We start from the raw sequence: 26,901 nt of genomic DNA, 5'->3' as shown, positions 1-26,901 counted from the left end.
TGTTTATAGTCTGGTCCACGGTGGTGGGATTCAGTCTGACGATCCGAACCACCAGTGAGAAGTCTGAGGGTGAGAAACACTATTTTGGTATATAAAACCGCCGCAAAGGTTTAAAGAACGCGTAAAATAGGTTTGAAGTAGCCGCAATTACTTAGTGACAAATAAAATAGGTTAGGTTCGCCGAAAGGAACCGAATTAGACTTAGGTTTTAGAGGTAGCCGTAATTATTTCGTAACAAATTGTAGAAGCGCGCAAATGTCTATGTGTGTATGTGTCTGGAAGTAAGTTGATTTCACAGCACAATACGCTGCTGAACTACTTCCATTTTTGTTTTCTTTGCTTGAGGCTCACGTACGGGTGTCAAAGGAGAACGGTTGAGGTTCATCTCATAAAACTGATACCGCTTTACTTTTAGAAGTGAAGTCGAAGGCCGTATCAGTAAACCACTCTGAAGTCAAGCGTGTAGTGACGGCCCAGCAAAATCTTTGAAAATGGCGAATAAACAAGCAAAATTAACACCTGATGAGGAATGGTTAGAAAAACAACAAGCCGGAGCAGGTAGAATAAGTGCAAATAGGTGGAGAAATCCACGAAAAGCTAAAAACCGCAGCTGAGAGCTGCCCTGAAACAAGAAATTACATTAACAAAAGACCCAAAGAAAAAATTAAAACGTAAGGAAGAGTATAGACATTTCCAAGCATGGGAAAATGAAGGTGAAAGGAGAACTGAAAACAAAAAAAAGAAAGAGGAAAAGAAAAAACAATTAGCAGCAGCTTTAATAACCCCTGATGATGAAACTACAAAGCAGGTAAGTGCTGAACAAAGACCTCCACCGACAGACCCACATAACTCTCTTTTAAACCCCTCCACTAAACTTTCCACGCTAGCTGCAGAAAAAACAACCAGCACTGAACCAAACTCTAGTTTCAAACAATCTCCCATAGGGACAAGAGCAATGAAAATTAAACTCGCCAATGCATATAAAAATGCACAAACAATGTTAACCGAGCATGAGAAATTTTTTATCCAGGACATGATTATGGCTCTGAAGAAGAGTGCAATGGTTGTGGTTCACACCCAGACCCACCACCACTACCATCCACACTGGCATGTCCATTAGTTGAAGTAGCAAGCCCCAGATATGGCACACTACTAGGTGGCAGACCCACAATTCTGTGTACCGCCCATGGACACATAAAGACAGACAAAATGTAATAAAAGGCATTCCATCAATACAAGAAGGATTCGACCATTGCAAGCTGCCGTGCGTGAAGTAATTACCCAGTGGCATCGAAACGGTCACGAGGTAATGCAGTTATTCCAGGACTACCTAGGGCTCTCCTGGGGAAGAATTAGGGGAGACTTTACCGGCTCCCTACCAGATGGTAAAGCGTTTCCCCCAGGTCATGTTGACCTCCAAGCAGCGTTAATACCTGTGTTTGATAGGGCCCGTCAACAACTAGCGCCAAGAGCCAACTATGGTAAAATAGGGCAAGTTAAACAGAAAACCCACATGAATATATGGGCAGGCTGAGACCAGTTTTCAGACAGAACTCAGGTCTAAATTATGCTGATGACCCACAATCACCATATCAGCAACAATTTAAACATGCTTTTATTAACACTAGGTTTACTAACCTGCGCAAATTTGCGTAACTTCCCTAAACCCACGAATTACTGGCTTTTTTATTTTCTGGTGCAAGTCCCGAGGTGTTAATCACCCCTGCTGAGATTTTCACAGGTCGTCAGCTCGTTTCTCCTCCAGCTTTTGTTGTGCAAACCACCCATTATCCTTGAGGCCTGGCACATTTGTATTTGCTCACTCAGAGTTGCTCAGATCCAAGGCAGGCCAAACCTCTGTGTTACAACTTTCAGAAATGCCTGCCGTATCTATACAAAATATCCCACACATTGACTGACCTGTAAATATAAAAGACACACATTCACACCTTCCTTGACTCTCAGCACAGATCTTCCATTGTTCCATTGTCACTGTATATGTGAGGGAGTGGCATTGCTTGACTACAGCACAGTGCTGTGCATAAAAGCAGACCGACCCAAGCGGGAGAATCATTTCTTGTTCGCATTTCTGAGAACGCACATCAGGATGGCCTCCGTATCACTGCCACGCAGGAAGAACCTCTCCGCGCAACAGGCTTTGGCCTTGCTTCAGGAAATGGACGAAGCAGATTCTGATGGAGGAGAGGTTTCATTTGTCCAGCAGGCCACTGATACCTCCTCAGAAGAATCTGAAAAGGAGACGGAACAAGAACCCAACATGCCTCCATGGAAGAGGCCCCGTTGTACTGGGAAGCCCAGCCAGAGCCACACAGCAAAAGACGGCACTGTGTGGGTTGAGGAGGACATTGGAATGCCCAGTGCAGAAGCAAATCGTTCGTGCTTCACTGCGCAAGCTGGACCCACAGAGTCTGCTAAGGTTTGTCACTGCCATAGTAGATATGATATTTATATAAACCCATTTAAAGTGAGGTTCATGTAAATTTACCATTTTCTATTTGTTTATCTTCCGACAGCGTAAGATTACAAGTGTGCTCCAAAGCTTCCTTTGCCTGTTAGACGTGGGAATGCTGCAGACCATCAGAGAGTGCACGGTACATCAAGCCCGCAGGACAGAGCCGGACTGGAATTTGTCAGCTCATGAACTGATGGCATTCATTTCAATCCTGTTTGTAAGAGCAATCATGTGTCCTGTTGGTGCCATTGTGGATTGCTGGTCAGAAAGATTTCTTGTGCCAGTAATCAAAGAGACAATGCCCCGAGATAGATTCATTTCAATTATGCAACACCTTCGATTTGATGACAGGGACACGCGGGCAGAACTCTGTATGATAAACAGGTGCAGGTTTCTACGTAGATGACATTTTAGTGACTGGCCACACAGAGGAAGGGTGTAAACAAAATACTATGGCTGTGTTACGTCACTTGGCTGAGCAAGGCCACAAAGTATCTCTGAATAAACTCTAATTAGGGAGACCTGAATTAACATACTTAGGGCACACCCTCTCCGGTGAAGGAAGAAAACTACTAAACAAAAGAAAAGAAGCCATAAAAAATGCACTACAGCCACAAACTAAGCAACAGATGATGGGTTTTCTCGGGTTATGCAATTTCTGCAGGGCATGGATTCCAGAATATGCAGCATGCGTACAACCACTGCAAAACCTAATCCATGGAAAAGATCTTGATTTAAAAGATAAAATACAGTGGACACCAGAAGCAGAAAACCCATTCTTCCCAAATCGTTACACAAAACAGCCGCTCTAGTGAGCCATGGTTTAAGCCAGGGGTCCCCAATCCCAGTCCACGAGGGCCAGTGTCCCTGCAGGTTTTAGATGTATCCTTGATCCATCACAGCTGACTTAAATGGATAAATTACCTTCTCAACATGTCTTGAAGTTCTCCAGAGGCCTCGTAATGAACTAATCATGTCATTCAGGTGTGTTGACCCAGGATGAGATCTAAAACCTGCAGGACACCGGCCCTCGTGGACTGGGATTGGGGACCCCTGGTTTAAGCCATGTCTCAATGGGAGGAATGGTCTTTATGATAAACCGATAATTCTACACTATAAATTTTGAAACTTCAGCAAAAGAATATGTGAGAACATGTATGACCTGCCAAAAACACAATACCCAAGGTAACTTAAGACCAAAAAGAGGACATTTTCCTACACCACCTCACCCATTTCATACAATTCACATGGATTTCATTGAACTGAATGAGTGTCAGGGCTCAAAATACGCTCTAGTAATTATAGATGTTTTCTCAAAATGGCCAGAAATTTACCCAGTGAAAAAAGCAGACGCAATCTCAGTTGCAAAGTGTCTATGCAACCATATGGAATTCCTACTCTGATAAGATCAGATAATGGAATCCATTTTGTAAATGACGTGATCAGCAAAGTATCTGAAGCACTAGGTTTCAATTTAAAACACCATTGTGCCTACCATCCACAGAGTGCAGGATTAGTGGAGAGAACAAATGGCACTATAAAACAAAGGCTCAGGAAAACAATGGAAGAAACTGGCAGACCATGGCCAGAATGTGTAGGCCTACTCAAAATGTGGATGAGAATAACACAAGGAAATAACAAACTGTCCCCATTTGAAATTATACATGGGCGACCTTTTCCACTACCAGTTATTAGTGAGCCACTAGATAAATCAATCTGTGAAACCACTCTGGCAGATTGGATGACTCAATTGTTGACAAAGAGAGAAGTTGTTTTGAACAATAAACTGCTGCAAGACTCTTCTTCACCTATTTCTTGCAGGTTGAAGCCAGGTGATTGGATTCTTGTCCAAGTACTCCAACGGAACAATTGGAGCTCGCCATGGTGGGAGGGTCCATACCAAGTGCTTCTGACTACTCCAACTGCCTGCAAAATAGCGGAAAGACCTTCCTGGATACACCAAAGCCACTGCAAAAAGGTTGAGGTCCCAGAGGATTCCACTTCCTCCACAGAAATCAACTAGGAAAGTTTCACCCTCGCTTGGTTGCTTCAGTGGTGAGGGGGAAGTGCTGATTGAGCATTGCTCGCACTTCAACCTCCAGCCATTGGCCAACTCTAGAGTAACCAAGTAGTAGGGTGTGACGGACCTGTGTGCAACCATGGGAAGGTGGACCCTCTTGGTTACCTTGACTACGACGCTCACCCTTACAGGACCCCAGCTGATGCCAACAACAGCTGAAGGGTTACAACAGAAGAAAATCACCATTGAAGATGTTGTACTTGATAAAGGAGCACGTGATCAACTTTTCTGGATCAACTTCAATGTGACAAACCGGAATACATCCATCCATTTCCCAGTGTTCTTGGACCAAACCCCAGGGAAGAACCACTCCATGTGCTACAAACAAAACAGGTAACAGGCCGCTTGGAAACACCACTAACTGCAACCAGACCGCTGGAGGAGGAGAAGGTGCCCCGGTGAACACGACTGGACCATGTAATGGCACATACTGGGTGCAAGGAATGGCCTGGCTATGTGGACAATGGGCATATTTCATACTGCCCCCAGGCTGGACAGGAACATGTGCTCCCCTATTCCTGTCAGACCACACTTTCAGGATGACCACAGTAAACACCACTTCTACCGTACACCGGAAAAGAAGATCAACACCCCCTGAAATTCAGCCACATGACCCAATATGGGGCAGCAACGTACCAGAGAAATTCAAATTATGGACTACCAGACAGAAAGTACTCAATTCATTGTTCCCCTGGGTGGGAACCGGAAAAACATGCTGAGGATTGAAACTCTGGACTACCGTTTTGGACTTTTCCTGAACGCTTTGTGCAAAATCAACGAACAGCAGAACCAGGAAATTGATGCATTACGGATTGCAGTGATGCAACATTGAGTAGCTCTGGACATGATACTAGCAGAGAAAGGGGGACTTTATGCGATGTCTTGATAAACAGAGCAGATAAGTTGCAGTTTACACACCCACATTCTCGCCTGAAATTATGTTAAAAGTTTATTTTGTGACCCAGAAAGAGTAATTTTAAAACTTAGCAGCGGCCGCCATTGCTGGAAACTGGAGTTTGGTTGGGCCGCACTATGAATTCTGGGATATGGTGGGCCACGAAGGACACACCCGACCCATCCTTAAAATTCGAGGAAAAGGAGGACGCATTTGTCGGCTACATTCGGAGGAGTCCACGAATTTGGTCAGCCTTTGCCGCGTCGCTGTGACGTAATCGGTCTACAAATGTATCCTCAGGATGAAGCCCATGAATTTGAACCACAGTCTTTGCAAACTACTTTCCTGCCTTGATGGAAAAGAAAATGGACGTCTGGGTCAACACATAAAACAGGTAAACAAACTTAAATCCTGTATGTCTTTGAGATTCTCTGAACACTGGGCAGATCATTCCCAACAGTCATATTTTAAACTCTTAGATCATTGCTCACGTATCTGCTTCATTATCCGCTCAGATGATCGCACTGCGTGGAAACACTGGGACACAGCAGCATCATGAACTCCAGCTATAGGGAGATTTTTCAGGAGGAAAACAAATAAATAAAAAGACATTCATGTTATAAATATGAGATCTGGTCTGTCATTTAAAATTTCATTTTTTTTGTCCCCTTACTTCTTAGATCATCGAAGAGTTAAGACGCATCACCAGTTTCGTTGGTGGAGACATTCATACTAAAACTTGATGAGTACACACCAGGTCTTTTGCAGCTTATGCGTGCCAAAGGAGGAGCTGCTGGTTCCAAGATGAGACCTCTGCTGGACACTTTGAATGACGTATGTTATTTGACTTTTTTCACAAATATGTAATTATGGAGGGCTGCAGTTGTCATGTCTGTGTATAGGCAGGCAGGAAGAGAGGACCCAAAATGCAGGACTCACGGAGGCGGAAGAAACTCAAAATACACAGCTTTATTGCTGGGATGAAGCAGAACAGAAAAACACTAACTAAACTGGGAGTACTGAATAACTAGATGGGTTGACAGAAGCAAAACAAAAGAAAAGGAGCAAGATTCCAGACATACATGAAAATCAATAAGAGAGCGAGACCACACTAGGTCAAACATCAGTCCATCAACAAAAAAGTTTAGGGGGTCGGCCTGGAGGCTGACAGCACAGGAGTCCAAGCAGTTCAGGTCCGCGCGATGGACGAGGCAGAGGCTGGACCCGACGAGGCCGAGGCAGAGGCTGGACCCGACGAGGCTGCAGCAGGCGAGGCTGAGGCTAATGAGGCTGCAGCAGGCGAGGCTGAAGCTGATGCGGCTGCAGCAGGCGAGGCTGAAGCTGATGCGAAGGCTGGACCAGGCGATGCTGAAGCAGAGGCTGGACCAGGCGACGGCAAAGCTGGTGCTGGACGGAGCTGATGCAGAGGCTGGGCCAGGCGAGGCAGATGTGGAGGCTGATGAGGCTGGACCAGGCGAAGCTGAAGTTGAAGCTGGACCAGGCAACGGTAAAGCTGGAGCTGGACCAGGCGAAGCTGGAGCTGGACCAGGCGACGGTGTGGGTGAAGCTGCTGTTGCAGGCGTGGGTGTGGGTGAAGCTGCTGCTGCTGCAGGCGTGGGTGAAGCTGCTGCACCAGGCGACGGCGTGGGTGAAGCTGCTCCTGGCTGGACGGGCTCACCGGGCCCCCCAGCTGACGAAGCAGGTTGCTGGACGGGCTCCCCGGGCCCCCCAGCGAAAACAGTCCCAAAACCAGCGGGCACCGGGGCCCCTGGCACACGCAGGGCTGAACCAGCAGGGACGTGGGCCTCTGGAAAACACAGAGCAGAACCAGTAGGCACGCGGGCCTCTGGCAGGGACAAAACAGAACCATCAGGCGCACGGGCCTCTGCTAGGCACAAAACGGAACCAGCGGGCGCGCGGGCCTCTGGCCGGTTTGATGCTGACTGGGGCTGAGCAACACATAGGTGTGGCTCAGGAGGCAACAGTAGGGTGCAGTCCTCGGCTGACTTCTTACCCTCCAGGGGTCCAGAGTCGACTGCGGGTTGAAACTCAGACTCTGGGGAGGCCCTGGAGGGAGTAACTTTCTCTAATCGGGCCAGCTTTTGAGGAACGAAAACAGTCCTATTGCGTGTGTCTTTCTGTTTAACACGAGTGAGAAAAGAGGACTGCTCAGCAGGAGACTGGATTGCAGACGGTTGTGATGGCAATGGAACTGGTGATGGAGCAGATGATTGAGCTATAGGTAACAGAGTAGCTAACTGGGCGGCTGACTGAACTGAGGGCAGCTGAATGGCTAACGGTTGAAGAGGTAGTGAACGAGAAGTGGGTGGTGGCCTAGGTTTTCCTGAGCCTCCAGAACACAGTTTAACCCGCTGGATGAGCTCAGAGGAAACAGTTTTCCTTAGATTCTTCTGCTCTGAGTGAACAGGTAAAAAACAGTCTTTAGCAGGCTGGCTGAGCTCGTCTGGGCTCTTAGCAGAAACTGGAGGCAAAGACGGCTCGGCTGAGCTGCCAGTAGGGGGAAGACCAGGCTGCACTAGCTCAATCGTGTCAGGAAATGCTAGTTTAGCAGCAACAAGCACTTCTCTGGAATTTTCAGTCCCTGAGTTAACCTTCAGTTTATTGGGTATGGTTCTAGGCTCCAAAGAAGAATGAACAAAGTCCTCTAAATCTCCTGAGATGGAAAAGCCCCCCTCAGATGGAACAGAAAAAGTGTTTTTATCACTCACCCCAGCCGGCTGCTCAGAAGTTCCAGAATCCGGCTGAGGAAAGGGGTTCCGGCGGCGTGACCGGCGTTTCCTCCCAGATGAGGGAACAGAAGTGACAGAGGAAACTGGTGATGGTGGAGAGATGAAAGCCTGCTCCTCATCCTCTGACCACATCGCTGGCAAGAAGGAGGCCAGTGAATTAGGCTCGGAACAGCACGCGGAGGAATCCTGCGGCAGAGGTGTGGAAACGCCTCTCCCCCGTGACGGTTGCTGTTGCGTAGCAGAAAGCTCCGTGCTCCGTGGCTGCTGCTCCAGTGGCTTCGGGTTAGCAAACTGGGAGCGGGCAAAGCTGCGAGCTCCCGAGCTTGTAGCACCTCCTGGGCTTCGTGCAGCTGGTCCATAAAGCCCATAAATCCTCTTAGCTGGCGCAAGTGAGGATTCCCCTCCAGGATCGCTTTGATAGCGTTAATCCCAACCGCCATAGTCTTAGTGTCCTTAGTGTGGGAAATTCGCTTCATCAGACTATGGGTGCGGGAGAGATCATACTCCCAGGATGAGTCCGCTGGGTCCTGGTTATGGTCGTGTCATTCTGTCATGTCTGTGTGTAGGCAGGCAGAAAGAGAGGACCCAAAATGCAGGACTCACGGAGGCCGAAGAAACTCAAAATACACAGCTTTATTGCTGGGATGAAGCAGAACAGAAAAACACTAACTAAACTGGGAGTACCAAATAACTAGATGGGTTGACAGGCTGGCAAACAGAACACAGAGGAAGTGAGGGTATGACGCGACACTGAGCAAGGGCAAACACAGGGCTAATATACACAGGGACGTAATCAGGGAATGGAAAACAGGAGGGAGACACAGCTGGGAGAAATTGGACAAACGAGACAGGGGAGCAGGAAAACAAGAAACCACTAAACAAAGACGCAGACTGAGAGGCGGACAGAATATAACACATGGAACTTGAACTATGCAAAACATGAGACACAACCAAGGAGCATATCCCTCACAAAGAATAACTGAAACACATCTACAATGATAATAATAATAATAATAATAATAATAATAATAATGATCAAAACACCAGAAAATAATCCATAATGCAAAAATAACCCAAAACATAAGAAACTCAAAATGCTGGGTCAACACTGACCCAGACCCGTGACAGCAGTGGGTAGCAAGAAGATCCTGGGTTCGAATCCTGGCCCAGGGTCTTTATGCATGGAGTTTGCATTTTCTCCCTGTGCATGTGTGGGTTCCCCCCAGGTATTCTGGCTTCCTCCCACAGTCAGAAAACATGACTGTTAGGTTAATTGGTCTCTCCAAATTGTCCTTAGGTTTGAATGTGTGCGTGCATGGTTGTTTATCCTGTCTGTCTCTATGTTGCCTTGTGATTGACTTTCCAGGGTGTACCCAGCCTCTCACCTGTTGAAAGCTGGAGATAGACATCAGCCATGTTTTTGTTTTTAATTCAGTCTTAATGTAAGTAAATCACTCGACTTAGTCTTTTCACTAAATTGTATCTTCCTACAGACACAAAGCATTGAGAAGAAAAGGGATCTCCTTATCTGCTGCCTCATTAGCTACCTCGGGGAAAGACAAGAAGATCTTTTTTCATGACTGCCAGGTATCTCATATTGATAACAGATTACTTATTAACTGAAGGGATCCTAATGTTCTTCTCTCCTGTCCTCTCCTATCCCCTGTTCTCCCCTTCTCCATTCATCTTCTGTCCACTCCCCTCTTTAGATAAACTGAAATATATTGAAAAAGCATCTTAAAGAAAATAAAACATGTGCATGCTTTTTGTTTCTTTCTTTTTAACATGTAGGAATGTGAGGATTACACAGACAATATGATGAAGGTGATCGTGATCCACAACATCATGGCTGAGGAGGATCCATCAGATGTGTCCATTGCGATTGAGGGAAACCAAGTGATGGAGGGATGTGGAAGCCGAACAAAGGCATGTGTACTGCTGATGGGACTGATATATGCCCTCAACCTCGAATATCCGAAGGAGCTGAAGAACACATTTGATAGTTTTCAAAAACTTTTTTTGGAACTTGACGGAGCCAAACTACTGAAAAAGGTCCACGGCCTCAAAAATAAGCTTCTGCAATGCACACACATTTCCCCTCTTGTTCCAAGAGAATCTTTTGTCCAGACATAGCTTGATGGAGCTGTAATTTTTCTTCTGACAGCAAGCACAGATTGAATGTTGGTGTTAGTGTTCTGTTCTATGTATCCATATGTTTGATAACGTACATGCACAGAAACAACCTTGTAGAGTTTCGGTATGTGCTTTTGGCTTTTAAAATGGATGAAGTGGCCTTTGAAAGTGTTGTCTGTGTTAGCTGTTGTGTTGCACTTTATTCTGTGTTTTTATGTAATAAAAACATTGAGATGATGAACCATCTGAATGTCTTTTTGGGGGGGTACATTTTACCTTATACGAATAGGTAATGTTTATCAACTGATGATAATTACATTTTATTAGTAATTATATAATTAATTTTACCTAATTTCAATGAGTAAGTAGCTGTTGAATATATACGTAAATATGGGGTAAATTTTACCCAATTTAATTAAGTATTTCATAGCTTCTTGATGCATTCTCGATCATCCAGGAAAGTAAATCTCCAAAAGTTGATTCTGTTCATCTGGACGTAGCGTTTTCAGTGGGAGAAACGTTTCGTCACTCATCCAAGTGACTTCTTCAGTCTCAGCTGACTGCAGGTTTCCCCAAACCTTATAAACAGTACATTTGCATAATGACTGAAACCAGCCCACTGAAGGAACAATGGGCTGTGAGGTCATTCTCACAGCCCATACTTTTTATGTACATGGTAAATGTAAAGGTAAATGTACATGCACACAGTAATGCGACCACTGCAGATAGTGAGAAAACGGAGAAGAAAAATTTTAGATTAGAATATGTGACTATAATGATTTAGTGTATTGTAATGGAAAATTTGTATTATTCTCATGTTAAAGTGTTTAAGTTCTTATGTGCATACTCGTACATACTAGTTGTGACACTGTAATGGAAAATTCCAGTGAACAGTTTTGAACTAGCTGAGCTTATTTTGACCTCAACAGCTGAAGAAAACAATTGTTCTTTAATGTTATGACACCTTCTGCTTTGCTATAAAAAAGCTTTCAGATGCAGTTGAAATAAGGATTTGCACCATACGTGTGGGATGTGCAAGGTGTTGCAGAGTTAAGATAGGGTGTGATGGAAAGGTCATGCCTCAGTCCCATGGGCCAGAAGGTGAAGACCTGCACTTGACCTATAAAAAGAGGAACTAACTTTCTAGTTTGAACACACTGGGGTAAAAACAGCAGAGCAGGAAATCGTGTTGTTGTTTTGAGATAAAAGGAGCCCTGCTGTGCCTCGAGAGCTCAGAGCTCACATGTCATGTCATGTCCCCGTATTACGGTTGACGGCATTATAATTAACATTTCTGCAGGTTGAAAATTGCAAATGACCACTGATGTTAGAACAGGAAGGGGAGCAGGAAGTTGTCCAAAATGTCTCAGTGTGCTGAAGCAATAAGAGCTTTTCTCATTGGAACTAAGAGGTTGAGCAGGTGCTTTACAACTCTGCATCCGTTGCTTGACATCGCGCTTGGTGACATGAGGCTTGGATGCAGCTGTTTCTATGGAAACCCTAAACACTGTTCTTGAGCAAGTCTTTAGTCGAATCTGAAGGACTTTTCTCTGAGGAGTTTTCAGTGTTCCTGAAATGTGATGTTCAGCCATCAATAGTTCCCTGTTTTTATAACCAGCTTTTAACTGTTTTTGTCTGCTGAGCTGATTGTGAATGATGAACTCTCACAAACTATTTTATTATTTAAACCAAACAAAACTGCTGCTGAGTCCCCTAAGGACCCCAAAGCGCTTTACACATCCAGTCATCCACCCATTCACACACACATTCACATACTGGTGATGGCCACAGCCACCCTGGGGCGCACTGACAGAGGCGAGGCTGCCGAACACTGGCGCCACCAGGCCCTCTGACCACCACCAGTAGGCAACGGGTGAAGTGTCTTGCCCAAGGACACAACGACTGAGACTGTCCAAGCCGGGACTCGAAACAGCAATCTTCCGATTACAAGGCGAACTCCCAACTCTTGAGCTCTTTTTAACCACACTTATGAATTTAATCACGATCGCCTTTAATGTGATGTCACATTAAAGGAGAGAGAGAGAGAGAGACCTGATGAAACAGCTGGCTGAAGAAAACAAGCAACCACCAACTAAAGAAGAGGAGAGAACAGCACCAAGTATTTACTCTGTCTTATATTTGACTTTATCTCTAATTTCTGGAGCTTAAATTTATGTGTTCTTTATTTTTATGTCACTTTTGTTAAAAACATCTTTGAGTGAATTTAAAAGCATTTAAAAGCAGGTCCATCCATATTATTGGTGTTTTAAAGTATAAATCATGTTGTACTTGTTACATTGTTTTTGCTTTGTAATGTGATCTGATTCACATAGTTATAAACCTTATGTTAACCGTAGTGTAGTGGTGTGTGAGGACCAAATCGCAGGATTTTGAAAGCAGGCAGACTGATGTGAACAGAAGAGCTGATAACTGTAGGCTGATGACAGGTTTGTACAGATCCAAAACATAAAGGTACAAAAAATAAAGTCACAATTATTTTTGCAAGTAATCAGAAACATGTGTTTATCCCATCTTACACACAAACATACACATATACGCAAACAATACAGAAACACAGTGAAGCAAATTGTTTGCAAGGTGATCATAAGATCACAAAAATATGCTCAAAAATATCAAAATGAAATCATTGTTGGAAAAGAAGATAAGCCAGTACATCGGCCAAATGTAAAACAGGTAAAGTTTACAATTATTAGATTTTGGTCTTTAAAAATGCAGAGTAGGTTTGGCCCTGGTCCTTTTGGACTCTTTATGTCTGGAGGGTGGATCCTGGGAGATAACATAAAAAATAAATAAAACAAACAACACGAAACATGAGATGCACAACAGAGTTTAAACAACCTCATGCAACACATGAGCAGAACAGAAAAACACTAACTAACCCGTTTCAAAAAACGGGAATAAAAAAATAAGAAACACAAGGTTTTTTTCAGAGAAACCAAAAAATGATGCAACATTATAAATATCATAAGAAATTCAACAGGTTTGCTTCAGAGCAGCATACATGCAGTGCAGTGTCAGGAAACAGGACGAAAGGTGCTTTCACACTTTTAGATATGACACCCTGAAATGCTGATGCTGTGGAATAACCTCAGAATGGACAGTAATATATGGCATATGCTGTAATGCCTACATAATTAGGTAAAATGTCAGTGTCTGATACAACAATTGTTTGCTTTGTCTTAAGTCCCACTGCCAGCATGAATCAACAGCACTCACTGAAACCTGCAACAACAGACAGAAAACAAGTGACACAAATTCACCTCCATCTTTGTGTCATTTTCTCTGGTGTTCAGTCCAAAGTTCCTCCTTGTCTTACTAATGTAGAAGAGCATGAGGAAAACAGCCATCAGCAAAACACCATCCAAGGACGCACGCACAACCAGAAGCCAGGAGGAGTCAGGACAATCTGATGAAGGTGTAGAGCCTCCTGGAGTGAAACTTTCACTCTGTGTTGCTGTTGTTGTTTGTGGTGTGGAAGCAGGTGTGTTCAATTTACAATAAACACACACGTAAAAATCTAAATCAATAGTGATACAGACAAATGCAGTCTAATAATAATCATATGATCATACCAGCAAATGCAAATATTTATCAAACACAAAATCCAGCAAAATCTTAATATCAAAATATTCCTGATAGACAACAAAGTCAGGTTCATCAGCTCAGTCTTGTTAAATCAGCTGATGGATAAACAAATACTGTTTTACACATTAAACTGGGAAATCTCATATAAAGCAAACTACATATATGTTTTCACCTGTGAGATTACAAACACTCAGCTTTGGTGAAATGGTAGATCCCCATCAATGTCCCCTCAATTTTAGCTCCACCATGATAATGAATAACAATGCATTTACAGCACACACTTAGATTTCAAATTATTTTTTATAACATGTGCACTGATTAAAAGAAAATATGATTGTGACACGTACTACACATGCCAACAGGGCTGGACTGGGACAAAAAAAACGGCCCGTGCATTTCGACTACAGACCGGCCCACCAGGTATTACAGGAAAAGCCATAAAGCCCTTGAATGAAAACGAACGCTGTTGTGACAGTGATGTACACTGTCTTGTTGGTACATATATATGATTTCTATACATTTTACATCAGATGACCACTTTGGTTATAAGATTCAGATAATTATTTATTAACCCTTTGAGACCAACCATAGAACCAAGTCCACCAGAGCTTATCTTTATATTTTTACAGAAAAGCATAAAGTCAAACATGATGTTTAAAACACAACAGCATAGGCTTATAAGGCCCTGAAGGGGAAAAAAAACCCAACAAACTTTCCCATGAAATATGACAACACTTCTAGTTTGTGCAGGTAATTGCGATTATGCGATAGTTCATGCTGACGTCTATTCCAACGTAGGAAGTGTTATGAACAGCTGATCAGATTGGCAAAGCTGTTTTCTGGAATATTATGTTTTTGTTGCTGCAAGTACTTTTTGCGCAAGTTTTGCAAAGCCTCATGTGGAAGGAAACCGTGACCTAGGACAAGCTGAGTGCATAAGAAGTACAACTCCTCTGGTTTTCTAAGCAAATATATATATATATATATTGTGCTACCTTATGTGGTTGCAGTTCTACCAGGATTTAGAAATAGTCAAGCAAAATGGAGCGTGCCCACTCCAAAAGGTCTTACAGGGTTAAACGCTTAACATTTTAACCCTTTAAAGCCGGTCGGAGCGGACACACTCCATTTTGCGTAACTATTTTTAGATCCCGGTAGCACTGCAACCACGTAAGCTAGCACAATAATTTTTTTTGCATATGAAACCGGAGAAGTTGTACTTACATCTTATGCCATCAGCTTGTCCTAGGTCACGGTTTCCTTCCACATATAGCTTTGCAAAAACTGCATAAAAAGCGCTTGCAGCAACAAAAACATGATATTCCAGAAACACGCTTTGCCGATCCGATCAGCTGTTTGTAACACTTCCTACGTCCATCAGCGCGAACTATCGCATGTCTGCCATGACCTGCCCGGAACCGGAAGTGACGTCATTTTGCGGAAATGTAGTTTTTTTTTTTACCATCAGGGCCTTAAGAGCCTATACTTGTGTTTTTAAAAGTTATGTTTGACTTTATGACTTTCTGTGTCATTTCTGGGATGCTTAGGACTCATATTGCACTGCTGGAAATAGTTTATTTTGATGCATATGCTGTTTTTTTGCAAATTTGCATTATAATACTTATTTTCGTTTTTTCTGTAGTATATGAAAATTGGTGTATTTCAAAAATAAAACTATGAAGACACTTGTATTTACAGTTTTGAGGGATAAGCCTCTTAAATTTCTCTAACTAGAAATATATGTAAAAAAAAAAAAAAAAACGATTTTCAATTTTTTTGTAGTTTATTGCACTTTTTTGCAATTTATGTAATTACTATGCACTTAATGCATACATATTATTAAAATTTGGGCTATAATGGTTGTATTGATGTATATCAACTTGAAATGCTCCCAAAATTGGCACTACAGCATGTAAAAATATAATATAAGCTCTGGCGGACTTGGTTCTATGGTAGGTCTTAAAGGGTTAAATGAGAATAAGAAAGAAAAGTAGTTCTTTGTGCCCCCCTTTCCCTGTTAATGCTCTACCTGGCCCTCTGCCAAAACTTTGTTAGACCCGCCCCCTAGTTACCTACCTGTGTCAGCTACGTAGAAAAGGATCCTGATGTTATTTGTCTCTCAGAAACAGTTCATAACTTCCCTTCAACTCATTCATGTCACCTAAAAGGTAAACCTGTTTCTCCATCTCCTGCTCAGCTCTGATGATTATGGAAGCCCGTTTCCGCCACTAAAAAAAAAAATAAAACGATACTTAACTCGAAATTTCGAGTTATCTTTCTCGAAATTTCGACTTATTTTCTCGAAATTTCGACTTAGTTTCTCAAAATTTCAAGTTAGTAACTCGAAATTTCGACTTAGCAACTCGAATTTTCGATTTAGTAACTCGAAATTATGAGAAAAATAACTCGAAATTTTGAGAAAATAACTCAAAATTTCGAGTTAGCTCTGCCAATCAGTAATCTACGTGAATGACGTCATTTCCGTGTTACCCGGAAGCTGAATCCCTCAGCTACAAATGCTACAGATATGCTAACAGTATTACAGATACGGATCATGAATTCACACATTGCTGAGTATTTTAACCGTGGCTTCACAAATGAGGAGATTCTTGCGTTATTAGCTGAATCACATGGCATTACTATCAGCCTTCGTACACTTGAAAGGATTTTACACAACAACCGACTTTGGCGCAGAAAGAACAAAACAGAGGTGGGAGAGGTGGCAGCTTTTATACAAGCACAACTGGTAACCTCAGGACAGTGTCATGGGTATCGTTGGATGCACCAGAAGTGTTGGATGAATGGCATTGTTACTGACAGAGAAACCGTTCGTCTTCTGCTCCGTTTATTCGATGGAGAAGGTGTGGATTTGAGGTCACGTAGACGACTGCGGAGGCGAGTGTATCATAGCAGAGGCCCCAACTATGTGTGGCATATTGACGGCTACGATAAGCTGAAGCCATTTGGGATTGCAATCAGTGGATGCATTGACGGCTTTTCAAGGAGTGTAATATGGCTAGACGCTTACAAGACAAATAATGACCCGAGAGTAATTGCTGGCTACTTCATGGATGCCGTGATTCAACAAGGTGGTTGCCCTGATCGAGTGAGATTAGATCTAGGAACAGAAAACGTCCATGTGGCTCACATGCAACGATTTTTGCACTTTACAGACAATGAACCAGAAAGAGAGCACGTCATATTTGGAGCAAGTACAGGAAATCAACGCATTGAAAGATGGTGGCTAATCTTACGAAGCCAGTGTATCCAGTACTGGATTGAACTATTTGACAAACTAAGAGAGGATGGCCACTTCTCAGACTCTTTCTTGGACAAATCATTGGTCCAGTTCTGTTTTCTTCACATTAAACAGGTGAGTTTACATAGGTGATTGTGTAAACGACATGTATTGTAACTGTTTAATTTGTAACAACTCACACGGCCTTTGCATATTATAGAAACATCAGATATATAAAAGTACACGTGAAAAGTAGAGTGCTTTTAAAAAAAACAAAACAGTTTTGTTACAAAAATATTACCCATATATATCAAGGAACACAATTATACATTATAACACATTGATGATCTATATGTGTTTAGGCCTGTCTCAGTACTCGGTTAGCATTTTTGGTGGGCCAAAACTAAGTAAATAAGTATGTCTGTCCATGATGTGTGTGTGTGTGTATGTGTGTGTGTGTGTGTGTGTGTGTGTGTGTGTGTGTGTGTGTGTGTACCAAAGCTATATTAATGGTGTGTAAGCTAAGAAAATCAATGTAGAAGTTAGTTGTGCTATTGTACATTAACATTTTCATATTGTATGCCTGAAAATGTTTCTTTTGTGCATTTGTTTTCATCTAGGAAGAATTAAATGAAGTTGCTTTGGCCTGGAATGACCACAGAATGCGCCCAGTCCACAACTCCCGAAGTCCTCACGGCCGACCATCTTTTATGTATGCCCTCCCAGACATTTATGGCGCGAGGGACTGTCTCAAACATATCAATATGGACAAAGTTGAAGCCTGCCTTGAAGAATGCGTGTTCAAAGACTTTCCATGTGAAGAGGATGTTTTTCATCTCTGTGTAGAACTCATGTCAGAACATAACCTGGACTTCTCAGATGATGTGTTTCATACAGTGGATCTGTATGTAAAGCTAAGGCAGTTGATGCTTACTGAGTTGGAGCTTTTGCCTTAAAGGTTAGACATCATTATGCATTTGATTGAGGTGGCAAAAACACATTCTTTGACCCTTGTCCTTCAGGGACATCTAGGGATATTTAGGGCCCCCCCCCCTTTTGTTTGGTTTTAATTTTGCTACATTTGCTGTCTGCAACAAATATTACCCCAAAAGACACTTTTTTAATGCTGTATTTTGATATTTAAACTCTAACCTTTTATGAGTTATTAATTCATGGATGGTTGTCGTTTTGGGGGCACACATACATGGGTTTTGAGGGCCTGAAAATGTATTTCACAAACAGTGCCAAGTGAAAAAGGCTATAAAAATTGCATTTAATTTTTGGAGGGGTTTTTTTTTTTTTTTTGGATGGTTTATTTCAATTAACAAACCATTTTTTTGCGTTAAAAACCTAATTATTAAAACATATGTACACATAATGTCTGTTAAACCTGCTATTTGGAGGACATCATAAAGGATATGCAACGAATGTCACCTTGGAATTATGATTTCAACTTTTTGTAAATATGCTTTTTTATCTTTCTTTTTATTTGAGTAATTATTGATATTTTGAAATATCTGGTTATGTAGCAGTAATTTTTTTTTTCATTGTCATTTTTTTTTTTACTGCTGAGACTTTTTTATATATACTGACTGTTTTCCTGATTATGGGCAGTATAATTATATATTTTTAAGCATATGGACATTTATGGACCTATGTTTTTTTTTTCAGATTGTGCCTCAGAATAATTAAAACCCAGAATTTACCAAAATGAAAGATGTAATTTGACTCATTGAACACTTTATTATAAAACACAGATCTTTTGCCATCATCTTATCTTAAAGCAAATAATATATGTACTGTATTTACAGTTACACAAAAAACCTTAAAGTATTCTTATAAAAATCAAATTGCAAGCACAAGACTTGGAAAAAGTAAGACAATACACATAACAAAAATATGCAATATTTTGTGCAAAACTTCAATTAGTATTAAAAATACAAACTTTCTAAAAACAGAGCATGGGACAATAAGAAGAGATTGAGGATAATATGGCAAGATCTGATAACAATATCCTACAATTACTTAAAGAATAAGAACAGTGTGGTCTAAAACCACTATGAAGCAAATACATTAGGCTCGAAGATGAAAACAAGGAAAATAGGAAAATATCTTTTAAATAACTACCCCATCTGATATGCAGTTTAAAAAAAGGGGGCTATGATAAACAAGGGTTTTTTTCCATCACAAAAATCAGGAAAAGCCAACCAAAAGTCAACCTTCAGCTCAGCAATTGCTGATTTCACAGAAATCCCAAATAAAAGCATATAGGTGTTCCTTATGGCCATTCAATTTAGCAAAAGTCAACATAACCCAGATGGCTAAACAGAACTGTACGAACATAACTGTATTAAAATACAATGATATAATAAAACCTGACTTGTAAACTGTAAAATGTGTGCACAATGATAAAACATGTAGGAGATATTGAATATATCTCCTACATGTACTACATACTACATATTGCAGGGGTCTCAATCTCAAATTTTCTGGTGAGCCACTAGAATACATGTCATCTTGTGACATTACATTAATAAAATTTGACAAATTAAAATTAACCTAATGCATTTTTAAACTTGATTTTGGATTCAAATAATAGAAAATTGAATAAAAGGTGGGAAAACTGCTTTGATTGTTCACATGCACACATGCTGACTGAGGAAATGGGAATTCTTATAAATAGTCTCCAGACTTCCACTTTGAGACCTCTGCAGAAATGCATTTCACAAGTGTTTAGAAAAATATTGCCTCAGTTGTAATACGAAAACACAAACACAAAGAAGTACCTCAAATTACATTACAGTGGTATTTCACCAAAGACTTTTTCTTAGAACTCAGTTTTTAAACACCTGAAACCTTTGATGTGACATTCACTTGGGAACACTTTAGTTTTAGTTCACAACTCAAATATAATTTGTTGTAAAACAACAATGGCTTTTAAGCCATTGTCTGTGAATCAAACCTTTAGATAATGTCCATGACCCACACATTTGATTCCAACACACTGTTCATCTCCGATCTGAAGTCAGGATAGCTGTCATAATTTATCGACAGCTCCAGTACACATCCACATGTGTGTGCCACAGGTCGTCTCTGGAAACCTTTAAGTTCATTAAACCCAATGATGATCTTCTTTCCAAGATGTAAATCTGAACCTGTGCAAAACCTGAGGAACAAACACAAATGTTCCTTCTCAGCATTCTTCACATATGTAGTTAGATATTTCTGAATCAGCTTCTGGTGAGTCGTCATTGTTTCAGGGAAAGTGAGACACTTGAGAACTTTTCTCACATTTGGTTGGAGGGTTTCAAAAAGTGACGATAGATCACAAATGCTTTCCCATGCAGTGCTGAGTGTTCTTGCCCACTGTTCAATAACATAGGCAGGCTCTTGGACAAGTGTTTTGTGTGCAAGCTCCAATAGGACTTCAGTGGCATTGTAGGCTGTTGGTATCTTTCTGCAGCTGTGGTTATCAAGTATGTCTATAAGTTCTTCTTGGTCCACGATGCTAAAGTCTGATCGCCACGCCTCTAACACTGTACGCTCAGATTCAGGCATGAACTTAAGGAAATCCTCCACAATATCACTCTTTACATATCCAAAGGCAGCTTGTTCTAGAATGGCAGGTGCAATTTTCACAGGCAGATATTTCTCTCTAACCCATCCAAATGCAATGATTCTGCCCACACTCTCCCACTCCTGTTGCCCAAAATCATGCCTTAAGAAGGGCACTTTGCAAACATTTCCAGTGGTGCACTGGTCATAGAATTCTTTCCAGAATTCTGAAAGACAATCTCTCACAACTCCCCCATCGTCATGGGCCATGTCAGGTGTTCCATCAGGCAGTACGAACTGGATTTTGATGTCGACATCTTCAAGGTCCTTATCACTAAAATGTGAAATGAGCTCTGACATTACCTGCCCTCTGTGGACCACCACTACTCTCCTCACTCTCTCACTGGATGGACCAGGGTGTGGAGAAAAAATCAGGGTGTCATCCAAATTTATTGGCTCACTGTCAGAAAACGGGCCAACAAAAATAATGTCACTGCTGTGAGAAGTGTTAGCACTTAGAGACTGCGTGGAAGATTGTGGAAGGTTATCGTTTGGAGTGTCTTCAATGTATGTCACATCATGGCTGATTGTTTCAAATGGAGCAGATGTTTGGACTGTAGTGACAGTAAAAGAAGAGGTTTGGTTTTGAGGACTCTCTTCAATTTCTGAAGATGGATGCAAACCTGGGCTGGAACTCTGAAGGCTGTCATTTTGTTTTTTCTTTGTGGTGAGGTAGAACCTGAGGATATTTAGTTTTGTGACATGATAAAGTTCTAATACTGTCAATTAGGGATGCAACGATACCAATTTTTTCAAACCGATCCGATACCGATACTTGGATCTGAGTACTTGCCGATACCGAGTACAAAAACCGATACTTCTACCACACACAAGTTAAACTTAACCGGTAGTAAAGAAACGACCCCACACAACTCTTTAACACAAACGAAACGTTTACTGAACGTAAGGGCAGAGACAAATACTGTACAACACATCCCTTTTTTATGATATTGATATTCCAATTCCTTAACCAAATGAAATACACTGTATAAATGAAATAATTCCCTTTCAAATTATATTAAACAACCCAACTTATGTTATCACCTTTTGGTAAGTGACTCACTAATATACACTCCAAAACACGTTATATAAATCCACTAAACATACAATATTCACACATGGGCCCCACACACACTCACATTCACACTTGTTGCAGGCCTGTTTGCTGCTCACGCCGGACGATGGAGAAAAATCCTCTTCTCCCCAGTAAGAGCACAAAAGTCTGACTTACAGTTCCGTTGCTCGGTAGGTCGCCGTTCACCAGTCCCACACTAAATCCACTCCCTGCGGACCCGATGCTGTCTCTGCTATAGCGCGTTAGCCAGTCACTGTCCAGCTCTCCGACAGTCCATAGCAGCTGCCTCCGTGGCGCAGCCAAGCAGTCCGGGCTAGCCTTTAGCCTCGGCGGTCATGGCTGGAAACACAGTTTTCCACGGACGGTGGTGCGACCGTTGAAACAAAAAGTCACTTCACCCACACTCTGTTGCGAAGCTCTCACACGGTTAGCTTTCTAGTCACACACTCTTTTGTGCTAGTTAACCTCAGTAAAACTAGCCGAGTCTCTCACTTTGGTTCAGCTAACCTCGTGCATCTCTCCATGCTGTTCTCTTCTGTGAACTGTGAACACCTTATGTGGCGTTCAAGTCCGTGGGAATTATGATTATCTACTCCCAAATTCCCATCCGGGCTACAAAAGTATCGGTTCATGGTATCGGTTAACTTTTACGAGTACGAGTACGCACACATTTTACAGTATCGGCCCCGATACCCGATACCAGTATCGGGATCGGTGCATCCCTACTGTCAATGCATCATCGACTATCATCTCTTGATAATCCTTTAGATCACAGTCAAAATCTGTTAAGGGCCCCTGAATGTTTCCTCCATCTGGACAGAACAGGCCTGTTGCAACCTGTAATATGTCCCTTTTCTTGGCATCCTTGCAAATGTCTATTTTTCTTGTTCCTCCTCCTCGTCTAGCTCTAACCTGCTTGAAAACCTCAGTGTCTTCATCATAATGCATCCATCCTATTTCTATTTTTCTATTTCTCTTCAGAGCATTTCTTTTATGGGTTGTTTGGGAATGTTCTTCTTGCCGTGTACTACTGCCATCCTCTTCAGATAATTTTCTTTTGGACAGTTTGGATTTCAGCCGTTCAAAAAGCGCTGACTTGCGGCTGCTGCCCCTCCATCTGCAAAATCCAAATACTGCTAGACGATCACCATATGATGGCAAATAAGTCTTCAGCTCCTCATCTGTCATTAGACTTATAACACTGGCATCAATCTAAAGATGGAAAAATAATTTAATTTATTAAAACAACCAGCCTGAAAATACAATCCTATTTTTAACTTAAGAACAATAAGGAAAAGTTGCATTTCAACCAGTATCTTGTTGGAATTAATTACCTTCTCATTCTCCAAGGTCTGTATAATTTCCTCAGAGACTTCTCTTTGTTTCAAGAATTCAATCAAGTCTCCCATGCTGTAAGGAAGGATGTAAATTAAAATTACCTATTATAAAGCCACAATATTATCATCAAAGTATCTGTGCCTACATTATGAGATCTGACTATGGTGGAGAAGTGGGAATTGCATTTTTAAGTGTCCATTTGCACTGTAACTACAATCTGCATCACAATACAGTCAATCCCACATTTTCTCAGTTTTCTGGTTACATTTTTATTGGTTTTGTTCCTTATTTATATAGTTTTCAGTCATATTCCCTGTTTTGGGTGATTTGTGATTTTGTTTTATACAGTGTTGTACACTTATTACGCATGCTTACAGCAAAACGTCTGTTTCATCAAACGTAACAGGTGTCATTAGCGTGTAACAGAAATGGTAAATAAATGGTAAAATGGCCTGTATTTATATAGCGCTTTTCTAGTCCCTAAGGACCCCAAAGCGCTTTACATATCCAGTCATCCACCCATTGACTCGCACATTTACACACTGGTGATGGCAAGCTACATTGTAGCCACAGCCACCCTGGGGCGCACTGACAGAGGCGAGGCTGCCGGACACTGGCGCCACCGGGCCCTCTGACCACCACCAGAAACCTTATAGGTACCTTTGGTTAACCCTCACGTTGCATTCTATTCAACTTTGTATGTAACAATCGCTGTCACAGCGTTTTTGTATACCTTTTATCCAGTTATCATTTGTAGGAAGGCATTCAAAGCTGACGAGACGATCCAGTTTTGAGTGCGCGCGCCTTTGTGCCATATCCTTCCGGGTAACAAGGAAATGACGTCATTCACGTAGATTACTGATTGGCAGAGCTAACTCGAAATTTCGAGTTATTTTCTCGAAATTTCGAGTAATTTTTCTCATAATTTCGAGTTACTAAGTCGAAATTTTGAGAAACTAAGTCGAAATTTCGAGTTAAGTATCTTTTTTTTTTTTTTAGTGGCGGAAACGGGCTTCCATAGTGATTCAGTAAGGACATCTCCTGGTTTCATCTTCATGTTTCCCTCTCACCACATATCCAAACCGATTTCATGACCAGCAGCTTTACAGCTGTGGCTCCAGCAAACATCAGCTGATACTAGAAAGTAATATTAAATAAATTCTAACAACAGCTGATCAAGCTTAAACATGCTGCTGGTTTGGGGGGGGGAGAAGAGGCAGCTGTGCAGCAAAGACACAGATTAACTCCAGCTTTTTGTCTTTTTTTTTTCATTCTAGCTGAAGTACGGGACAAACTGTGTTCCTTTGCACCTTAATACCATTTTCCTCTGTTTGACTGTGATAAGATTGCTTTCAGAGTCGTTGCCCAAGCAAGAGGGAGGGTGCATCTGACCTCCTCGGCTGTAATTGGTCCAGCCTAGAGTCTATCATGACCAACTGGCCAATTTGTGAATGAACAGAGGAATGAATTTACCAGCACAACAAGAAAATTATATTCTGAGAGTGGTCATCCAGATATCAATAAAAAATAAAAATATGGACTTTTTTTTGCCAAACCCTCTGTTTGATGTTACAAAGGTGTAATAACACCTCAGCCAATGTATCATCTGATCTCTGGTAGTGACAACAATCTCACCTCAAAATCACCAGAAGTTTCATATTTTAATTTATTTGTGTTCTATTTTTTTACTTTGCTTTTTGAGCTGTGATGTTCTGTTATTAGTATAGTATTAGTAGTATTTTAAGGCAGATGAAATATGAAAAAAAGTTTACTGTTTTAAAAAAGATAATTACCATCAATGACAAGAAGATAATCACCGACAAATGAATCTGGAGACAGAGGGTTTCCATAACCACATATGTACCGTCCTGTGTCTGACTTGGTCACCTGTGTGATGGTCGCATACAGTCCAAATGTAGATCCTGGGCTGTATTCAATGCTGTATCTGCCACTCTCAGCTTTGTTATTAGTTGTGTCAATGAGGATCTCCCCTTCATTCTTGCACTCACTCTTACACAAGAACTTTCTCTCTCCAGTAAGAGTACTGGAACATACTAATGTGATGTTTTCTCCCTCACTTTCTTTGCGGATAAAACCAGAGTTTTTATCCAGATCTGTGAAATAGAAGAACATTAATTAGTCTGAACTGAACCTGTAAGCTGTTATACTATGATTATATTTCCTGGTTCAAATAAAGACAGTTATCATTTCATCTCAAATCAGTCAAATCTGAAAAGTTCTTACCTGATTCCCTCAGAATCAACAGTTTTTGTTGTAAAATATTTAATAAAGCCATGCAAGTTCTACATTGATACTATAAACTTGTAGGTTAGAGTTACAGCCCCTAGAAGATCAGAAGATTCACAGCTAGTCCATAAATCATTGCCTACTGTTGTATTGTTTGCACTGAGATGCTAGAAACTCAATTAAGTTATTTTCGTACTGTTGTTTCATGCCAATTAAAATGCACACCTACATGTTATTAATGCACTTGATCTAACAGTGGTCTATGTTGCTAAATGAGAGGTAGTTGGAGGATCTCCACGTTTTTGACGCCAGTGGCTTTTAGTACAAACTCACCATTTGAAACTCTGACCCCAAAGTCATAATATGAAGCTGGAGCAGAAGAGTTTCCCAAAACCACACCTGTACATTCCTGAGTCAGACTTGATCATGTGTGTGAAGGTCACAGACACAAGTCTGCTTCCTGGAGATACATCTTTATAATCAATGTTGTATCTCCCACTCTGAGCTCTCCTTCCATCTGCTTTAATGAGGATATCTTCTGCTCGCTCACATTTTTCCTTACAGAAAAACTTTGTGCTTCCAGGCAAAGTTAAACGGCATCGAAGTGTAGCATTTCCTCCTTCAGCTGCAGTATAGATAATGTTATAATGCTTTGCCTTGACGAGTCCAGCTGGATCTGTCAGATGAAAAAAATAAAATAAATAATAACGTCAAAAAAAAACCAAGATGGATAATAATTAACATTATAGTGTATGTAAGTATATTTATTTTATAAAGTGTTTTATAAAGTTGAGTATGTCTTTAATTAAAATTAAAGAGCAACATTAAAATCATCAGTTCTCACCTGACAAGAAGCAGAAAAAGAGAAAATGGAGGATTTTCATTCTGACTTTGATCCTGATGTAGAAAAGTTGTTAAACTTCAGAAGAACAGCGTCTGACACTTCACTCCGTCTGTGATGTCAGATCATCAGAAAACTGAAGTTACTCAATGAATTGTTTCCCTTTTATACTTTCCTTCAACTTGTTTAGATGGATGCTTCACATGAGGATGATGTGTTGTGATGGAGTTGAAAAGTAGGAGGAGTCACGGGAATTTGGTGCTAATAAAAAGGTCAAAGAACCAAAACTGAGCTGAAGCAACAAAACAACTGACATCTTGGTCCTAAGTCAGCTTTAGAACCTCACCTCTCATATCCCCCACATCATATATACCGGTTGCCCACAAGTGCTCCGGGATGTCACTCAATTCTGGAGAGTCTGGGGTCAACTTGCATGGTTCCACCTGTTGGATATACAGAGAAGTTTTTTGTTAACACCTGCACAATTCATACAGCCCTAATGTTTGCTGTTAGATACTTCCAAAACACCTCATTGCAATGTTTTACCCCTGAAATGTGAAGTATTTGTAGTGTTGCATTTATTTTAGCCATAGACCCAATCATTTTATTC

At 41.4% G+C, this 26,901-nt stretch overlaps 2 protein-coding genes and 1 long non-coding RNA gene across 3 annotated transcripts in view; 2 read left to right on the top strand and 1 right to left on the bottom strand.

The window, feature by feature from the left end:
- The first annotated feature begins 2,068 nt into the window (after nucleotides 1-2,068).
- LOC102077797 (uncharacterized) lies at nucleotides 2,069-4,712 on the top strand. The gene is made up of 3 exons (XM_019354700.2): nucleotides 2,069-2,437; nucleotides 2,535-2,690; nucleotides 4,593-4,712. The coding sequence occupies exons 1-3, from the start codon at nucleotides 2,108-2,110 to the stop codon at nucleotides 4,710-4,712; spliced, it is 606 nt and encodes a 201-aa protein (XP_019210245.2). The 5' UTR covers nucleotides 2,069-2,107.
- A 1,433-nt stretch (nucleotides 4,713-6,145) lies between these two features.
- LOC109199375 (uncharacterized) lies at nucleotides 6,146-10,362 on the top strand. Its single transcript, XR_003216214.1, has 3 exons — nucleotides 6,146-6,282; nucleotides 9,692-9,785; nucleotides 9,990-10,362. It is a non-coding gene; the product is annotated as an uncharacterized LOC109199375 (long non-coding RNA).
- A 2,468-nt stretch (nucleotides 10,363-12,830) lies between these two features.
- Nucleotides 12,831-26,901, bottom strand: part of LOC112843615 (uncharacterized) — a 38,520-nt gene continuing 24,449 nt past the window's right edge. The window contains exons 1-2 of the transcript XR_003216081.1: nucleotides 13,613-13,797; nucleotides 12,831-13,118 (exon numbers count right to left, since the gene is read on the bottom strand). The gene's annotated coding sequence lies outside the window, so the exon portion shown is untranslated. Of the gene's footprint in view, nucleotides 13,119-13,612 lie in introns of the transcript that reaches the window.

The sequence above is a fragment of the Oreochromis niloticus genome, linkage group LG3 (genome assembly GCF_001858045.2).
Source record: "Oreochromis niloticus isolate F11D_XX linkage group LG3, O_niloticus_UMD_NMBU, whole genome shotgun sequence".
In the NCBI taxonomy this organism is placed as follows: Eukaryota; Metazoa; Chordata; class Actinopteri; order Cichliformes; family Cichlidae; genus Oreochromis; species Oreochromis niloticus.
This window is presented reverse-complemented; position numbering and strand designations above follow the sequence as displayed.